The sequence below is a fragment of the Plectropomus leopardus genome, chromosome 12 (assembly GCF_008729295.1).
Source record: "Plectropomus leopardus isolate mb chromosome 12, YSFRI_Pleo_2.0, whole genome shotgun sequence".
Taxonomy (NCBI): Eukaryota; Metazoa; Chordata; class Actinopteri; order Perciformes; family Serranidae; genus Plectropomus; species Plectropomus leopardus.
The window spans coordinates 30,701,864-30,721,158 of NC_056474.1; the positions used below are offsets into that span (position 1 = coordinate 30,701,864).

Genomic DNA, 19,295 nt, shown 5'->3' on the forward strand with positions numbered 1-19,295 from the left:
ACTTACAGGAAAACTTTTCAAACTTGTTTTTACTCTGTTTTTGAATGCAAATTCAATGCAACGTTGTGTATTATTCAGATTTTGGTTATTTATATGCATACCCATATCCCAAAAGAAAATTAACGGATATTTGAAAGCATTTTTTTGACTGTATTACATTTCTGTCAGTTGTGTCTGAGTTGAGAATTTTGGGATTTAAATAGCAGGAGGTGTGGATGGGGCAGCAGCACGTTGTCAGGTCTACCATCTTGCCACGTTCCAGAGGAGCGGAGGGGGCGGGGCAAAGATAAGACTATCCACACGGTTGAATAAGCTCAACGCCTCTCGAATTCCATTGGTCTGACACTCCTTCTGCTCCGCCTTTGTTTGTGTGACGCGTCTCTCATTGGTTCAGATGGCTGTCAGTCCGAAGGTGGACGGGGTGTTTCTGAGTTTTATCAGGCAGGAGAGAAAATTTGATTTCTTTTCACTGGTAGAAGTACAGTGTCCGGCCGCTGCTCTTTACTCTTCTGTCAGAGCTCTACCAGCCCTCCTGACTCGCCATGGCTTCAAAGAAAAATGCGAAAGTGCACGTGAAATCCAAAGGTGCGTAGCCGCTTTTGTTTTCTGTCTCTTTCTGTGCTGGGTTTGCAGTGGCGGGATGATGCGTCGCAGATTTCACTGGCAGGCCTTTCAAAGTTAATCGGGTGTCAAGCTGTTACTTCATTCAGGGCCCTGCTCCTGGGTACGAACTAGCGTTAGCTTATTTTAGCTTTAAAATGTTGTCGACGTTGCTCGTGCAAGTGACGGGGTTTAACCGTGGGTTTGTAGGGCACGTGAACACGTATTTTAACACATTATTCGTCGTATAAATGCGTCAACACTACGTCGCGTTGGTCTTTTAAAGCACAGGGCTTACGACGTCGTCACAAACGATAGTTACCAAGGCTAGCTCTGCCATTTTAAATATTTATTTACCATACGCAATAAAAGCTCGCGACGTTTCTCGCAACACCACGTAATGTTTCCCTCAGCATCGTTGCGCTAATATTGCAGGGTAGGCACACACCAGCTGTTTATCCGGTGTCCAGGCTGGTTGGCCATGGCGACTCCCACTCGTGGGATTACGGTGAACACCGGCTTGCACGAGAGGGATAACGCTAGCTTCTCGTGCGGGTTTAAAGCTCTTTCCCCCCAGCCTTTAGGCTACATAGCTTAGCACAGAAATGTAGGCCCAGATTCTTTGGTTAGAGAAGCAGAGTTGTGCCAGCTTTGCGAGTTATTGTGTGCACCCTGGGGCGCCACGCACCCCGCCCCCATTTCAGTCGAGTCACCCTTCCAAATGCTCACGTGTCAATGTGAGAAGCTGGGGGGTGGGGTCATACGTGGCTCGTGGGGGTCTCCATCGCACCCCATACTCAAAACTCTTACTCGGCGTTGTTGTGTTGGCTCTCGAGTAGAACAGCGCGCGCGGTTCCTTTTTAAATGTCGAGTAATACTGCATGGATATTTGACGAAATGGCACGCGACGTTACTTTTTTTTAAATAATTAAATAAATTGCTTGTTTGTTAAAAATACTCAAAAACGCTATAACGGTGCTAAAGCTAACGGTGAAGAGTACTTTGACTACTTAGATAACGTACAGCGAATTTACGTAATGTTATATAAATTCTCCCCACACTGTACTAAGTGTACTGATGCTCGGGTCAGGAGTAACTTTGATCCCATGTTGTGTATTCATACAAACTATAAGAGGCAAGTAGTGAACTTTGGGTACACTCTGTCCTATACCGACTTCATTGCCCCCATAGTGCATCTGAATAGGATGCTATCCAGAAATACTACATACTATTACTAGTTACCACATTAGTCATAGTTCACATATATGATACGTAAGGTTGTTTGTTAAAGCTTTTCGGCTGCTTTTGTTGAGATGCAGCGTGCGATGTACAACTTTCCACGTGAAACGATGGCAAACAGGAAAAAAAAACAAACACTTCTGCATTGTTCGTGTTGTTTTCCATATGATTGGAGTTTGATCTGAAGAGTTCCTAATATTATGCAGTTGCAGATCAAAGGGCATTTTAGCGTTAGAATAGACCAAGGAACAAAATGTTCAGTTTTCTTTTTTTTTCCTAACCCCGCCCACCACAGTCCCAATGCATGCAGGCTGTATGGCTCAACGGTCTGTGCTGGTGATTACAATGAAACATACTGGCAGTACAAAGGATTTAACATATGCAGGAAGGAATAGATACATTGTCCGAGGTTGTGGTTTATTAAATTAAATTCAGATGATTTAACTCAGTGGTTTCCAACTGGTTGGTCACACATCCATTTTAAATGTACCACAACTGAGTTGTGAATGTGTTGATTTTTTGGTCGAAATTAACTTAGTCTAAGTTCAGCTCTACAAAGGACCCCAATTATCATGTAAACATGTTTTTTTTACCAGTACAGCAACTCTATTATTGCTCCGTTCTTGGGATTACTTGGTCTTTTAACATGATGTGCCTTTTAGTGTTTTGATGTCACTAGACTTGAAGCAGTGATATGCAGATTTGGGGTTGCTGTGCTGTTTATTGACCAATTTTGTAATATGCTCCTGTGTGTACCTTGTGTCTGGACCAGTTGGGAATCACTGATTTAACTTATGAGGCCACCATTCATTCCATTGATGCATGGCCTCTATGGCCAGATGTTTCTTTCTTTCAAAGAAAAAAATGCTACTACACCAAGTGCTTGCAAATGAAAGAGAAAGGCCCATGCACTTGCCTGTATTTATTTGAGTGACATCACATGAGCACACACTGAAAGTGGCTTATCAAATATTGATTTTGGCTTACAGCCAGCATGTTAGGAGAGTGTAAACAGTGAATTTGTCAGGTGTTTTGAACACTCTGCTCAATTGTTCAGAGACATTCAGTCTGAAATATCTCAAGATGTGCTGATCATACTCACTGAACAATTAACGTGGAACGCATGTTAAATAAATGTCCATTGCACATGTGTTTAGACATTTAGATTTGTTTGATTTTAGATGTTAAATTTTGGTAATTCAAGGTTGAAAAGTTTAGTGGATGTCTAATCTTAAAAAAATAAACATTCATTATGTAAACACGGGGATGTGGTACTCTTGTTAATTATTTACAGGGTTTTATGTATTTAAATATATCTTTAATGAATAATTTAATAATTTAAATGGTCTAAATTGGGGATATGTAGCTTATAAAACATGGTCTATGGAGAGTTAAACCTAAGAGACAATGTTTAAATGATGTCTATTGCCCAGTGGGTATGGTGAGTGAATCATGCATCTGTGGGATTACATGTGGGTATTTGTTATCATTTGTTGATATATTTTCACCTCACTGAAATCTTACTTTCATAATCTGTGTACCCCTCGTTCAGTCCTTGTTCATTCATAAACCAGCAAACAGAAGCAACTGCAGTGCTGTTTTAACCTGGTCTTACCTTAGCTAATTGTCAAATATTGTATTAATTAAAGAGCCAGCAGAGGGTGGAACTCTCAGAAGTAACTTTTTTTTTTGTAATTTCTTAACAAAAGCTCTCACTCTGTGGTTAATGAAAAATATAGTAAAATCTCAGAGTAGTAAGAATTTGTGACTCTTCTTCTTTTGATATAAAAAGGAACATTCTTAATTCTGTAAACTGCTTATTTATTACCAAAGCATTTTTATCAGTTATACAGACACAATATGAATGTGTTGACTTTCATGTTTATTTAAATGTGCTGGTGCTCCTGGAATTGTTGGTTGGGTGCACCAGTGCTACTAATGAAAGTCATTGTGGAACCCTGTAATCTGAAGTGCTTTCTTTGTGACTTTTACCCACCTGAATGAATAAATATAAAAACCTAAAAGATGAACAATGAACAAATGAATACACACTTAAGCTCACTGCGTCACATTAACAACAGAAGAATGAAAGCATGTCACGTATTGCTGTGTTTAAAAAGAACAGCTCATAGAAAGGTTACAGAGGAATGCATGTGGATTTTCATTTGGACTGTCGGAAAGTGCATTTCAAAACTCTGTGCAAAAAATGCAAACCAAAAGCATAGAATTAAGATGTACAAATGCCCTTTCCATTCACACATCAAAAACTTGTCCACACATGCCTGCTCCAAACCTGTAAATATAAGAAAGATATTCACTACTTTTACATTTCATTTGTGTGGAAAATAAATGAGTTCACAGATATTTTCTTAATTGGGGTATTTTTTGTATTTGCGGATTTGTTTTTTGAGTTTACAATTCTTTTTTTTCTTCTTATTTTTTAAGATGTTTTATGATTACATATAACACACTTACACATGGATTGTCGATCTAGTCACCTGAATAATAAATCAGAGTTAGGGCTTTTCTTATGACAAGACAAAGAGGTTACTGTCTGAGAGTTCTGGCCCTCCCCTCGCCCTTGTTTATTTGACTGATCTGGGAAGGTAAAAAGAGAAAGCAAAACAAAAAGAAGCACTGCAGTAACTTTGTTTACTGCTTTAAGAAAGAAAAATGATTGAAATTTAGGTTTACAGATTCTTTTTTATTTCACCTAGTCACCTTTTTGTTTTTCCCCTTGTTTGTCATGCGTTCTTCTCACTTTTTCTACATGATGCATCCATTTCAGTCCCTCAGGCCTCCTCCTCCCTTCTCCAAAGGGCTGGGAGTTGATGAAGTATGCCCAGCTGAAAGGGTAAAAGCTACGTCTGTTCCTCTGGGACTGATGTGTGAAGTGTGTTGTGTTCTTTGCATGTGCAGAGTGTGTTAAAAACTAAATCTTTCAGATAGAAACATCGTCATGTTCTGGCCTGGTTCTGCACAAGTTCAGTATCCTCTTCTAACTGTTTCTAGTTATGAAACAGATCTTTATGATTATTTGTGTGAGGATTTGGTGACAATGTGACATACTAGATTAATTCTGTTGTTGTTTTGTAATTGTTGTTGAGCTGTACTGCCATACACCGCTTACAGACTGGGATGGGGGAATTTCTGATACATCTGAGGAGTGCTGATATTTTTTCCTCTAGTTTTTTAAAACGTTTAATAAATTTTAATTTAATACATATAAATACTGTGTTGCAAGACTTGAATACAGTGTGCATGGTGATAGCAAGGTGTGAGATTAATTATTAAATGAAACTCAGTGGCACTGTGATACTTTCCTATAGTTAAAAGTATGGAATGATGGAATGATCCATGTGTCTCATTTAGCATTGCAACCTAATATGTAGCCACCCATTTGCTTTGCTTTAGTGAAATTCTTTTAGAAAAAATCTGGTCCAGTGTTGGAAAGTTGGATAAAATGTAACAAAAAACGACTGAGCTAATGTGTCTCATTTTTCTATGAATGCACAGGTACAGGCTAGGGTTGACTAGAATACTCAGATGAAATGAGTATGGACAGTGTTCTTTATAGGAGTTGCAGTTGATTGAACAGATGCAGATAATTGTGCTGGCCTACTCGCTCATACTAGTACAGAAAGTTACTGGTAATGTGCCAGTATCTTATTCACTATAAAAGTAGAGTGATTCACAGTGGGAATTCTTTTTGTACTTTTAGTATACATAAAGTGCCAGACGTCCTAGCTAAGCCCCTAATTCCCTAAAATCCTTGGAACATCACAAACTCATTGAAATGTTCAAAATCCCATAGCCGTTCTGAAAACCTGGAAACATCATAACATCCTGGAAATATCCTAAAGCCCTGAAATGTCCTTAAATCCCTAAAATGGTCAAAATTCCAAGAATTTACCTAAATTCCTAGAAACGCACCAATGTCCTAGAAATATCCTAACATCTTAGAAATGTTCTAAAATCTTAAAAATGTATGTTGCTGCTTAGACTGGCCCATGGCAAGTAGAGTATCCCTGATCTGCAATGAGTGTTGTTTTAGATTGGTGATCAAACTGCTGCTGGAGCCATTGTTGAAGTGTTCTTATAAAGGCTAGATTTTATTGGATACCTGACAGTAAATCAGAAATTACAATACATCATATTACCCATTAGACATGTTGCATAGTTATCTGAAGTCTAGCAGTCTGCCAAAGCTCGTTCTAAAGTATAATTACTATTCTCTGTGTTTTTGGAAACAGTTTTGAAGTTGTGAACTTTGTGAAAAAGCTGAAACTATTTTGCAGTGAGCCAGTGATGTAATCTTATAAGCTTTACACTAGCTCAACAAACATCAGAGCCAGCTAATGCTGATGATTTTCTAGGGATTTTCACAACAAAGCCTGGCATGGGATTTGTTTCCTGGCTTTTTGTTTCCACCTCCATCACTGGAATGTACCGTGCACTGTCACAGGTCCTGGCACCATGAAACTGAAATCTGCCAGTTTACTGTCAGTAAAGTGCTACACTGAAAAGGTTGGTGTGGATGTCTGTCATGCAGATGTTTGGGTGATGGATTTTGTACCCTGTAGTTGGATGTGTACCTGCTCTGTGTCAGGAGACCTTACTATAATGATTTCACCAACATAAAGGCCCATTAAGTGTGTGCTGATGACATTTGTGAAATAGAGAACTGCTCCAAAGCAGCTGATTTCAAGTTTGCATGAAGTTGCCATGTCTAAGCTTGGTGAAAGTGAGTGTGGGAAATGTCATCAAACCTGCAGTTGTGTGCTTGCACATGCACACTCTTAAATAGCCAGAGGGAAGAGAAGCAAGTTTGAAGGCGGTGCACAGCAGTCCTTACATAAGACTTAAGAGGAGCTGCTGAGACTGAACAATGTGTACTGGGCTCCACAGAGAAGACGCTGTGCAGAGAGCCTTTCCAATTGTTTAAAAAGAAGACTGTGCGTGTTCATGCACGTGCGCGTCTGTGTGTGAGTTAACTGCCGTGCTCCTTTGAGAATGGAGTGTATAGAAGAACAGAGTGGTATGTTTTTGCATGATTTTATCGTTCTGCACAACCAGTTTTTTTGGTGTGTGTGCATGTGTGTGGAGGCGTTCGGTGACTTTTTCTCCATGTGAGATGTGTCCATATTAGACTGTGCCAGTGTTAGTTTATAAGGCTACTCTGATTAACACAGTGGGAGTTTTACATAAGTGATGTAAGCTGTCTTTATGCAGCAGGAGGCTTGTTTTGCATGCTTAAAAACACCTTGTTAAACCACTTTGGCTTTATGAAGTTTCATGTATTTATAAAATGTTTTCTGTTTTAAGTTAAAATGGTTTGGGTGCAGAAGAACTCAGCTCAACCCTGCTTGTGTTCACTCTTCTATTTATTGTGTTGCTATTTCGAATAACAATGATTGCAATGTGCACACAAAAATTTCTTGCTGTGGCAAATATGTCACCATACAGGTAGTACCTTCAGTTACAGAACCAGCCATTCAGTTTATTTTGTAGCTAGAATAACACTGGCATAACATATGGCAGACGAGTGCTCACCAGGAAGGATTGCAGTGCAAACAGTTTTGTTGATCAGACAGGGCACGGCACTTCTGACCTCCCCTCTAGCACATCTGTTCAAGTGAGAAGGGCTGATGCTATTTGAGTTTTATCACACTTTTATCCTACTGAATGCAGTTTGATGTTGCTGCACTTAAAAAGAAATCCTCTTTCCCAAATTGATTCAATCTCTTGTCAAATAGGGACAAGGAACTAGTTTTAGCCCTTTGAAACCCAGAGTGGCATCACTTTTCTTGTGCTACTTTCAGATTCTTGTCACGCAAGTATTTAAAATTTTGAACCTGTATCAAACTGGTGTGTTTTCTTTCAAAAACATGGGAAAAAAGGCAATAAGCAACTAAGTAAGACATGTTCCACAAATGGCAAGAAATAAGTAGATGTAGAAAATTATTACTTTGAAAAGCTAGGGAGAAATGTCTGGAAAAAAGCTTGGGAAAAATGTCTAGGGAAAAAGAGAAACGGTTAAAGAAAACCTTTATTTCTAATTGTCTTAACAGTCAAAATTAAACTTTTTTGCAAAGTCTTGTTTACCATAATTACAAGGTAATTTTCTTTTAATTTTTAAAATTTTGTACTGATTTCACTTCTTTCATTGGCCATTGCTTTCTTCCCATGTCTTTGAAAGAAATCAAACCTTAGGTTCCAAAGGGTGATGTGCAGTCATATTCAGATTGCCAATCTCTCTGGCCTTTGGCTTTGTATGGACTCACTTGTAAAAAAAAAAAAAACAACCCAAAAAACCCATTAACTTAAAGAGGTTTATATTTGGTGGTTTAATCTTATATTTAGAGTGAATTTACCTCTGTGAAATTTAAAGCTCGTGTAAATGGCTATTTTGGCTGTGTGAGCATGTGTGTGAGTTTCACCTGTAGAGCACCAAAATATTCGCTATCACAAGCCTCGCCCTCCCTCTGCAATGTTAATAGCTGAAGCTGTTTGGGGTGGGGGAGTGCCTCAGGCCACAGAAAGAATGTGTAGATTTCTGACATAGCTGTGAGGCTTTGAAGAGGTTTGACTTGTCAAAAGTTTTCTGCAGCTTTCAGTATGTGTATATATTATGCACATTTTATCAATGCAGATGCCCCCTGTTACATATGACAGGGTTCCCAAAAAGTCATCAAGGCATTGGATGAGTCAATTTTAAAAATAAAGCCGAAATTGATCAAAGATTCTTAAGAAACTTGAACATGATATGGAAAGTATGATTTTATTGACCTTTCTTTTCTGACATTTAAAGCAGTAAAAGTCAGTGTGAACATGGCTCGGTGTGTTTTATGCAAAAGGGTTTTTCCAAACTTGGCACAATGGGGATTAAGCCAGTGGAGTCCCACATGTAGAGTAAGAAACAAAATTGCTCTGTTGTATGACTCTGTTTAGAGCTGCAATAATTAGCTTGAACAGTGGATTGATGAAGTAAATTAAAAAGTACATAGGAATTGTCAGCATGCGAGGAATTAATCCTTTTTTTAATTTAAATTTTCACTTGACTTTTAAAAAAAAAGTTGCTGGGAACTAACATTGCAGTTTTGATTAAACATTTGCTAAAGGCATTCTATTCTAAATTTTTTTATACATTTTTATTGTAAATGCTGATTTGTTCCAAATATATCCATCTCATTAACTACTAATAATCAGCTCTGAAAACCAGTATTGGTCAGCCCCTAATTTTCATAATGGATCACAAAGAGGTGTGGTTATGGGCTATTTAGTGAACACGTGCAAATGGCAACTACATCTCCGGTTACCTCTTGTGTACGATTTTGTAAAAAAAACAAGCAAAAAACAACTAATTTGGCGAGTGGACCAACTCTTCAAGGATTCCACCTTTAGAGCTGGCAGTGCCCGCTCAGTCTGTTGTTCTCTCTCTGTGTGTCAGGGCCAGCTGGTCTAACAGCAGCACTATAAATAGCTGTCTTTGACCTCCAGCGCCATATCAGGCTCAGAGAAAAAAGTGACAGAGAGCAAGGATTACTGACAGATGAGCAAGAGAAGAAAGCCAGTCAACAGAGAAAGAGGGGAGGGAAGCAGAGGGAGAGAGACAGAGAGAGAGACGAGACAGAGACAGAGAGAGAGACAGAGACAGAGACAGAGAGAGAGAGAGAGAGAGAGAGAGAGAGAGACAGAGAGAGAGAGAGAGAGAGACAGAGAGAGAGAGACAGAGACGAGAGACAGAGAGAGAGAGACAGAGAGAGAGAGACAGGGGAGGTGAGAGCAGGAGGCAGAGGCACCCTCTCCCCTTAGCTTAGACTGCATGCTGTCTCTGTGGCCAGTACGTCTTTTCTCCGGTTCGTTGGAAAGCCAGTTGGCAGGGATGGGTGATCCAGCGACCCTGGTCGAATCTGTCGCCTCTCCTGTCGTCACGGCGATCCCCACAGTGATAGCTGGGGAAATGCAAGGTGAGGAAAGCCTTCGTTCAAGGGCAACCGAATAGTGCTGCGAAGGACAAAGGAGGGAGTGTGGAGGTCATTGAGTGGGCCTGGTGGGTTGAGTGCAGGCTAAACGAAAGATTAAGTTAGGAAAAAGTAAATATGTCACAAAACTGAGAGAATTTACAGCTTCCTGCGCGCCATTGTCTTTGACGTGGACCCATGGTTTCAACTTTCCGTCTGAGTACTAGTTTTCTGTCTTGTTAGCTTAGTGAGTGCTGTCAGTTGTGCATTACGCTAACTTAAGACCAGACCCAGCTCTGTAATAGAGGTGTAGAAACTAGGCTGATCTGGTTATTCTCACTCTGGGTAAAATGACATAACAAGGTCTTCATGATGCTGGAGAATTCCACAGACTTAAATGTGTTTCAGGTTTCTTTCAGTGGAATTTGAACCTAAAAAAGGTGTTCTTCAAACTTTGATCTCAGTGTGTTGCGTTTATCAAGGAGAGAATCAATGGATGTAGTAATGTGAGCACTCTGAACTATGCTCTTTGACTGTGTGTCTGAATTTGATCTTGCGCCATGTAACAGGCTTCAACACCTGTTCATTCTCTCTGCCACTATTTTCTCCCCTCATTCATTTTGGGATGTCAGCGGCCAGGAAATAGCTGCCTGAAACTAGTTTATTTTTCTGTTTCCATCACCTCTGCTCCTCTGCTCAGAGGGACTGGTGCCAATACAGCAGATGACATGATCCTAACAGATTTGCTTGACATTTTAAAGAATGTTTCTGTTCCTTTGCAGCGTTAATAAGCGCTGTCGACCTGACACTCTGTAGTTCTTTTTAACTATGCAGCAGTTTGAGGAGTTGGAATTAACAAGGTGGATAGTTGTTGCAAATACTTTTACCCAGCTGTTAGAATTACAATCAGGTGATGCCGTCATACATTTGTTATTGGTTGTGTTCGTAAAAACTAACCATAGCAATCCAAAATTAAAACATCCAGTTGACTTTACCCATTCTAGGTTTTCATTTGCGTTTGCCATACTAAGGGCATCGCTGTAATAGCTCTACATCTGTTGGCTTATTCAACTTAGGGTTTCCTGCAGTCATTTGTGACAGTTCACCACAAGTTAAATGTCTGCTGCTTCCAACAGTATTGGAATTAATTTTCTTGTTGGTTATTCATAGCACCACCCTCTTTGAGCACCGAGCCTACTCTGGGTGCAGACTGAGCAGCAGAATGCCTGGCACAATTGAAAGTGAAACTTGCAAGTTTATTGCGCTTGGTCTGATGTGATCAGCTCTGACCCGAGTGACAGATCATTTATCAACTCTGTGACCCCTCAAACGGCTGCTGAGGGGAAAATACTCATGTAGAGTGAAAGGGACACACACAAGATAAACAAGTTTAATTGTTGTGGTTTTGATTGTTTTGTTTATTTTTTCCTAAAATTAGATTTTAGATCCTCCAGCTGAAGAGGTTTTTCAGGTTTAGACTGTGTGTGGTTGATATAATGGGTATGATTATATTCCACTCTAAGGTATGTGATGAGACTGTAACATTAGCTTCCTATCTAGTTCTGACAATTTGGTAATACTTAAATTGGTCATAAAAACTTCCGGCTTCTCAAAGTCCAACCACTGACAGTATTGCTAGTAATGCAACATGCGTGCATGCACATGATGTGTGTGAGTGATGCTTTGCTGAGCTTGTTCTTTGCTGTTCTCTACTTCATAGACATGAACAGCATGACCTCATTTGAGTGTAAAAAAAGAGGATACCTCTAAATGAATTTGACATCATGAATTGTCTTTGCTTTGCAGATGGCACTAAAACCCAGTCAGCCAACAAGAATGGGAAGAAGGCAGACTCTGGGTCCAGCGGCAGCTTCTTCACTTGGTTCATTGTCCTGGCCCTGCTGGGTGTGTGGACGTCTGTAGCTGTGGTCTACTTCGACCTGGTCGACTATCAGGGAGTCCTTGGTGAGTACTTGTGTGTGTGCAGCACACATACACTTGGATGAAAGAGAAGCTCTGTGTATTCTTCCTTTCTATAGCCTTTTTCCACCTTATGTACCTTGCAGAAAAGGTGTGTTAGCAACTAGTTTGGCGTTCACATGGCCTTCACATTTCTGTTAACCCTGAATAACAACCAGCCAACCATTAATATTCACCAAAGTCAGATCACCAGTTGGTAGCCACCTGGCATGAGTCTGTTAAATCTGCCGTCTGAATTATTAGGAAAATAGGATGCAAATCAGCCACCAAGATGGCTGCAGCAGAGTCATTCACATCAAGAACAGCCAAAGAACATCCATTGATTTAAGTAGATAGTCAGTGTTGTGCTGCTGTGCCTCCTGTTACAGACTTTGAAAAATCTTGAGCATTTAACTAATTGTCATAGTGTATATATAATATATTACAAATTGTTTAGGTAAATAGATGGTTACATTTAGTGCAGTACCATTTCTTGAGCAACATACATTTAATAAGGACGGACATTTGAAGTGCCTTCTGTATTTAAGTACTTGCATTGAGTTATAATGGAGTACTCGAGTTTTTGCTAAAAAATCTCTTAGAATCGGAATAGAAATTGGCTGAAAAACGTCAAACAGTGCAGTTTATAATTCATTCGTGGAATCACCAGGCTTGGCCAGTTAAATTGAGAGTAAACATAATAAATCAGCAAACTTTCTGTCATTGCTGTTAAAGTTACAGGTTCAATGCAGCACTGAAGGACTTTCTCCTGAGCCGCTCTCCCCACAGTCAGTTTACCACCTGCCCAACAGGAGCAAACAACAGCTGCAGCAGCAGCTAACACTCAGCTGAGCTGTTTGACAGCTACAGTACACTCACTGACACAGAAACAGCACAATTCTTAACAACTGTCAGCAGTTTTATGCATTTTAAATTTTAAAGAAATTAAAAGTCACTGTCATGTGAGGGAGGATGGCAGCGAGGGCTCTATACTTTGAACGAATACTGACATCCAAACAAGTACTTGAGTTCTCATGCTCAGTGGTGGATGAAGTACCAGACTTTGACTTTGGTAGAGGTTAAAGTCACCTTTTAGAATATTACTTGAATAAAAGTCTTAAAGTATCATTCACTCTACAAAAGTAATTTAATGCTATTAGAAGTACTTAAGTATTGAAAGTAAAAATCAAAGTAATTGCTGGTTATTAAAAAGCAAGTGGTAAGAATTTTGAGAATTATGAAATTTTCTGTAACATACACAAGCTTAAAGAGCCTTTAATACACTTACAGTTTTTACTTCCCTCTCTTTCATTCATTCATTCATTCATTCATTCATTCATTCATCTGTCCATCCCTTCCTTTCTTTCTTCCTTCCTCCCCTGTTTTATAGTAGGTAACATAATGCTCAGCGGAGATGTAGTAAAGTAAAAGTATACATTGTATTTACCAAATGTAGTGGAGTAAAAGTAAGTTGCCAAAAATGTAAACTCCAGTACAAGGCACGTTTACTCCAAAAAATGCTTCAGTAATGTAATATAGTATTATTACTTTGTTACATAACACAACTGCTCATGTCCGTTCCTAACATATAACTAGCAAAAAAAATAACAACCTAAAAATTGTTGTCATTGGTCTGTAGCATGTGGACCACAATTGCCAGGACAACTACCCCTCAACAATCTGTCTTCTTTACTGATTTAATGCATGTCTGTCATCTTTGAATACTGTATACTGACTGTCACTAACCTGCATACTTAATGAATAATGTTGAACATTGTTGTCTGCACAGGACTCAATGATTGATGAATGAATTATGATTCTCTCCTGTCTTTTTTTCTTAATCTATTGTTCCAATATGTATGTTTTGTGTTTGCATGCAGACAAGGCTAAGGGCTTACAAATTAACCTGTCTGAGGCCTTGCAAGGTAAAAAAAAAAATCACAAGACATATTACTCTTACTCCTTGTATTGAGGATTTTTGTCTTATGTTGATGTTCTGTCAGGATGTTTCCCTCACTCCTTTATGCACTCTCTCAGAGCCCTGGCTCTTAAAACCCAAGGCAATAAATTCTCCACTATCAGGCTAACTGCTGCCATCAATTGTTTGTTAGTAACATACACACAGGCCACAAATGTGCAACTTCTCAACATGAACATATGGACTTGTGAAAACACAATGAAGACACATTGTTTTGGCCACTGTATTTTCTTCTGAGGATTTAGCTTGCAGAGGAATCAAACCTTCATGTTCAAGAATGTTGGAAGAGAAAATTTAATTGCATCAGCTAGAGGATTACAAGACCCTGAGATATTTTGACATGATGGCCGAATTGACATTTAAAACGACCAAATCAATGTTCTGTAGTCTTGTAAAGCTTAGATTCACAGTTGCACAAATCAAAATTGGAGAAATAATGCAAATATTTACAGACATTGAAAGTATTTTTATTCTGAACTGTTTTGAAATACAATGCTTGGTAACTGTCATCTCAAAGAAACTTCATTTTCTTTTTGTAATATCAAACAGAACAGACATTTAAAGAAGTTGGTCAGTGATATAATTTAGCACAATCCATGTTAAAAATCTCATTTCATCTTTGGTAAAGCTACAATTAGTAACTTTATAAAAATAACTTTTTGACATATTTGATGAAACTCACTTTATCCTCACAGTAATACATGAAACAGATAATCTAAAAAACAAAAATCATGTTCCTCATCCAAGTGCTTCTGATGGTATTTGCAAGAATGCAAAGCGACCAATCAGAGCTGAGGAATCTCTAACGCAGCTATCAATCACGTCAATCTCGTGATCAAATATAATTCCAAATGCTGTTACTGCATTGCCTGTTTCCCAACACAATGTTTTCAGCAACATATTTTAGTGTACCGTCAAGCTGTAAAATGAGTCTTTTTTTCACAGATTATCTGCCTCATACAACTGTCAGGATATAGTGACTGATTAAGCAAATATGACCAAAAGTTATTTTTAATAAAAGTTGCTAAGTGCAACTTCTAATTAATAAAGTTGTGTTCTAGCTGGAAGGTGTGGAGAATCTACTGTCTTGATTCTGAGCAAATCTTTTCTCAGTTGTCTCAGCTGGTTTAGATCCAGGGCTGCTGTCTCACCTCATGTCCCTCATGTCCCTCCTGTCCGCTGGTCCAGTTAGTCCCGTAACTGGCAGACAGCAGCTTTACTATCCTAAACCTAGAACCCAAGCTGGAGTGAACAACAGACAAAAACTTGAACAAGCTTTTGTTCGTTGGACTTCTCCAAGTGTTTGTTACCGTCACTTAAACCAACCTTGTTTGGCCAAATATCCCAGTGTCAAATAGTTTTTGTTCAGAAGTCCCAGACTGTTGCCATTTCCTGTGTGACACACCTCGTCTCACTAGACAGGTTTCCGTTAACCCTCAAATTGCGCAAATTGAAATAGCAAACATAAAATATGCCCAATGGAAACACGTCAATTTCGAGAAAACTCCTATTTATGGCAAAAAAGTATCCTCACATAAGATTTTGGTATTTTGAAAAAAGCCAGATTTCCCCAAACGGCAATGGAAAGACTTCTTGCGTTCATAGTCACATGATGTACAAAACAGTCACATGACAATTTTAAAAGTTTTGAATACAAAATTCCTTTGTGAAATCGTGGACTATCACCTCCCAGAAATCCCTTTTTAAGTGGCCACTCCCACATATAAGGTGCTTTCCTTTCCATTATCGCTCCATAACATCCCTACATGGCCTTCAATTGGAAATAATCATGTCTGGGGCCATGGCTGCAGAAATAAAGCTGCTAATGTAGTCACATAACATCACTCAGTGGAAATGCAGCCATCTCACTATTGTGTTTTATTGACTTTTTTTGAAAATTTTGCTACAGTTTTGCGCAAATCTTTAATGGAAACCTGCCTATTGTATCCCATATTCCATTACATTTAAAGATATTCACCAAGCTTTAACCTTGGTCAACCTAGCCATCCAAGGAGAGCACACACACAAATTGAACTAGTTCCATGCAAACAAATAAAATACTGTAAAAACAGGAGGTGATAAGTGGCCAGTTTCCCTCAAGCTTGGTGCATGTCTTTAATCATGTGTCTTTGTTGAATGATGCATGTTAAAGTATAGTTATCTTGCCTAGTTGTCTTTGTACTTCCTGTGAGAACAAATATAAATGTACATGTGTGTTTATCGCTGCTGTAGGTAAACTGGTGGCATACGATACAGATGGCGATGGTGATTTTGATGTCGAGGATGCTAAAGTTCTGCTAGGCAAGTTGATTTATCTCTAATTTCCTACTCATTTTATGGTTTACTATCAGTGTCTTGCATGAAGGAAAAAAAGGAATCTATTCAGCTCTAGTGACAACATCTGAAAATTCTCACTGCATTACTGGTGACATTTGAGGTAAATGATCTCTTCCTCAGAGCCCAGTTTAAGCATTCATGCAGGTCACTGATAAAGTGTGTTTTGTGTTTGTTAACAACATTACATTTGGGTTTGTTTTGTATGACTGACAATTATATAGCTGACAGTAACCATAGAGACAATCTCAATCAAAAAACAGAAAAGCTGAGTTTCTCAGGTTTTCTAAACTGGTTTGTAATCCAAAATAAACGAAAAATGAAAGTCCCCGCATTAAAAGAGTAAAGTTTAAAGTTTAAGGGTTCTTTCACACCTGAAAGTCCGGATCAAGGTGCAAACTAAGGTTAGAGTTTTGTTATATTATATACATTTGGTCCAGTTGGTTTTGGTTTCACACTGCAATTATACAAACGGACTAATGGACTTAGCATGACAAACCTATGTCATCAACTGCGTGTGTTGCAAGTCCCTATACTTTACACTTGTAAAGTGTTGTTATTTATTTCGGCGCCCCTGTTATCAAGAGCATCCACACTGCCTGAGCAGTGGTGGTCAGGAGCGTCTCAGTTGATTTTTTTACCCGAAACATTTACAGGACCATGTTGTTGGCAATTCAGGAGATGCACGACTTCATAAGTGAATTTGTGCTAATAAATGTTGAAATACAGGATTCATAGCAGCAGGCAGCGCCACAGCAGGCAGCGCCGCAGCAGTGACGTTACAACAACGCTGCATGTGTGAACACTGCAAGCATGAAGCACGCTGCAGCTCTGCGAGGCTGCTGTCATGCACTGCATGTAATGGGCCTATTTCCAATACTGCTGAAAAAAGTAGGCTATCTTTGCAGTATGGTTGAACAAATTTGAAGTACAAGGAGGAATAGGTGGAATCAGGTCTCCTCTTCCATGTGCTTCCGCGGCTCATTTTGTTTTGGTAACGTTGGTGTTCCTTTTTCCAGTTAGCCTGCCGAAATTTCCTCTCATTGGTGCGAAGGTACGAACCTTCAAAATAATGCTTTCACACTGGACATGAACTGAACTGTGGTTCAGTTTGATCTGGACCGAGACCACCACCTTTGGTCGGACCAAGGTTTGGCTGTTTGGTCCGGACCATGGTCCTGGCGAGATTTCACACCTGTTATTTTGGTTCGGATCAAACTAAAAAGTCCAAAAGTGTGGACCAAACTACATAGGTGTGAAAACACCCTTAATCAGTCTAAAATTCCTAAAGCTTAGACCCCAATTTAAGAAGGTAGGTGCTTCGTTAGGGCTTTAACAAACCGATGGTGTAGTGAAATAACCTTCAGATACAGCAGCATCAAGGGCGGTCTTATATACTCTTTTACATAATAAGTAAAACTTAAAAGTAACTTAAAAGCAACTGAGGTGTTGAGTTGCCTGACTGGAAGGTTAATTTCCAAAGGTCCTCTTACATTGACCCCTCCATTGACTTCCTCTTGAAATGTTCCGTTTCTTCTGTTTTAGTAGTGCTGAGAGGTTATCTATATTTTTGTTGTAGCAGTATAGTCTTTAGAACATATCTCCTAAGTGTGAAGCTCAAAGCATTTCAGACAGCTGGGGGCCTGATATGCGACTGTGTAGTTCCAGCTGTCGTCAGTGCTGTTATTCCCCATGTGATGTCCGCTGCATGTTGCATGGTTTTATACGGGACCAGCTTCAATTCTTTGTTTTCTTTCTTTCTTGTTTATGTAACTCCCAAACATACTGTACACTAGTTTGGACATGTTGGACCACAGCTGTAAGGAAACTGCTCAATCCCAACAGATGAGTCAACATTTTGAACTTAACATCACAGGGTGCTCTGTGTAGACTCTCAAAGAACCAAAATACTTGTTTTTGTACGACTTATTTTGTGCCTCTCTCTGGCTCTGAAATTAGACCAGAATTAGAATCACAAGTTGCAGTTTGTTTTTGTTCACATATTTTTCCCTGGAGGCTTGTGAGGATCGAAAACACACAGTGTGTTCTTGCCTGAATCATGGATGAGAGGGATACACAGTAGTTATTATAAATATTGATAATTCCTCCTTTTTCTTTTTTTAAAACGTAACTGCCTGATGCTTGGGCAACACTGCCTGCATGAGCAGATTGTGTTCATCACAGACCCCTTGAGTTCTTAATTTTTATTTTTTCCATGCCTTTGATAACAAGTTAGAGCAGCCATACTGCCCTCATGAGCAGCGCTTCTTAGGCGCAGCTCGGCTGCTGCTCAGCTGCGGCACATTGAGACAGTAGAAGTCTCAATGTGCCTATGTTTCCAGTAAAAATAGACAATGAACAGGTGTTTTTATAATCTTATTTACATCATACCATCTTTCACTTCAGTGTCAATGTCTATCCGTCAGGCATGAGAAAATATGAATATTTACATCTAAACTCATTGCCTCCTGTTTTGTTTCAAAATAGAAACTCTTCTACAATGATTCTCTTAGCAGAATTCCATCATTATTTGCCCCAAGGCTTTTTATTTTGAAAAAAATGGTATTAACCTACTTAACAGGCAGCGCCCCAGCATCAGTGCAGTCTGTGCGAACACCACAAGCGTTTTAGGCCTAGCACTTCAGCAAAGCAGCCATCACACGCTGCTCATGATGGCATTGTGGCCCGGCATAAAGGATTATAATTTGACAAATACAGAGTATGTAGTATTCTTGTACTATGTGTGAATCTACAGGAAACACCAAGCTTTTTGCAGTATTTTGCTCTCAAAAGAAGCATTTAGGATGCTATAATTGCGTGCAGCAATCTTTGCTTCAGTCGTCCTCTTCTGAAGATCCTGCTCTGTGCTATTGGTTATTTCGACGCTGTAGGCAGTCTGATCTGTATCAACAGTCCATCCTTCTTCAGGAAGGTGCTTCTTTTTGACAAGCCCACCTTTAGCTTTTCTATCCCACCAGCAATACATCATGCATATCTCCATACCATCCCTACTCAAGTTAGCTTTGATTTCTTTTTGTTTGCTTCCTGGCATTACATTGCATGCTCCCATGCATATGCTGTCCCTCACCATTTATTTTGATCCCTTTTGAATTTCCACTTTGTGTCCTCTTCTTTGTCTCATACTCATCATGTGTTTGTCTCTCTTGAGCTCAGTATCTTTTAATTTTCCATATAGTAGGTGCTCATGACGACACAGAGAC

At 39.3% G+C, this 19,295-nt stretch overlaps 1 protein-coding gene across 4 annotated transcripts in view; it reads left to right on the plus strand.

Moving 5' to 3' along the window:
• The first annotated feature begins 437 nt into the window (after nt 1–437).
• asph (aspartate beta-hydroxylase) overlaps nt 438–19,295 on the plus strand; it is a 38,470-nt gene continuing 19,612 nt past the window's right edge. Inside the window, exons 1-4 of one of the 4 annotated variants that reach the window (XM_042497308.1) lie at nt 438–585; nt 11,610–11,768; nt 13,643–13,687; nt 15,973–16,041. In XM_042497308.1, coding sequence (XP_042353242.1) covers nt 543–585; nt 11,610–11,768; nt 13,643–13,687; nt 15,973–16,041 — 316 coding nt within the window. In that variant the 5' untranslated portion in view covers nt 438–542. Of the gene's footprint in view, nt 586–9,564; nt 9,810–11,609; nt 11,769–13,642; nt 13,688–15,972; nt 16,042–19,295 lie in introns of those variants that run through there. The other 3 variants (XM_042497305.1, XM_042497306.1, XM_042497309.1) reach the window with 3 other exon arrangements.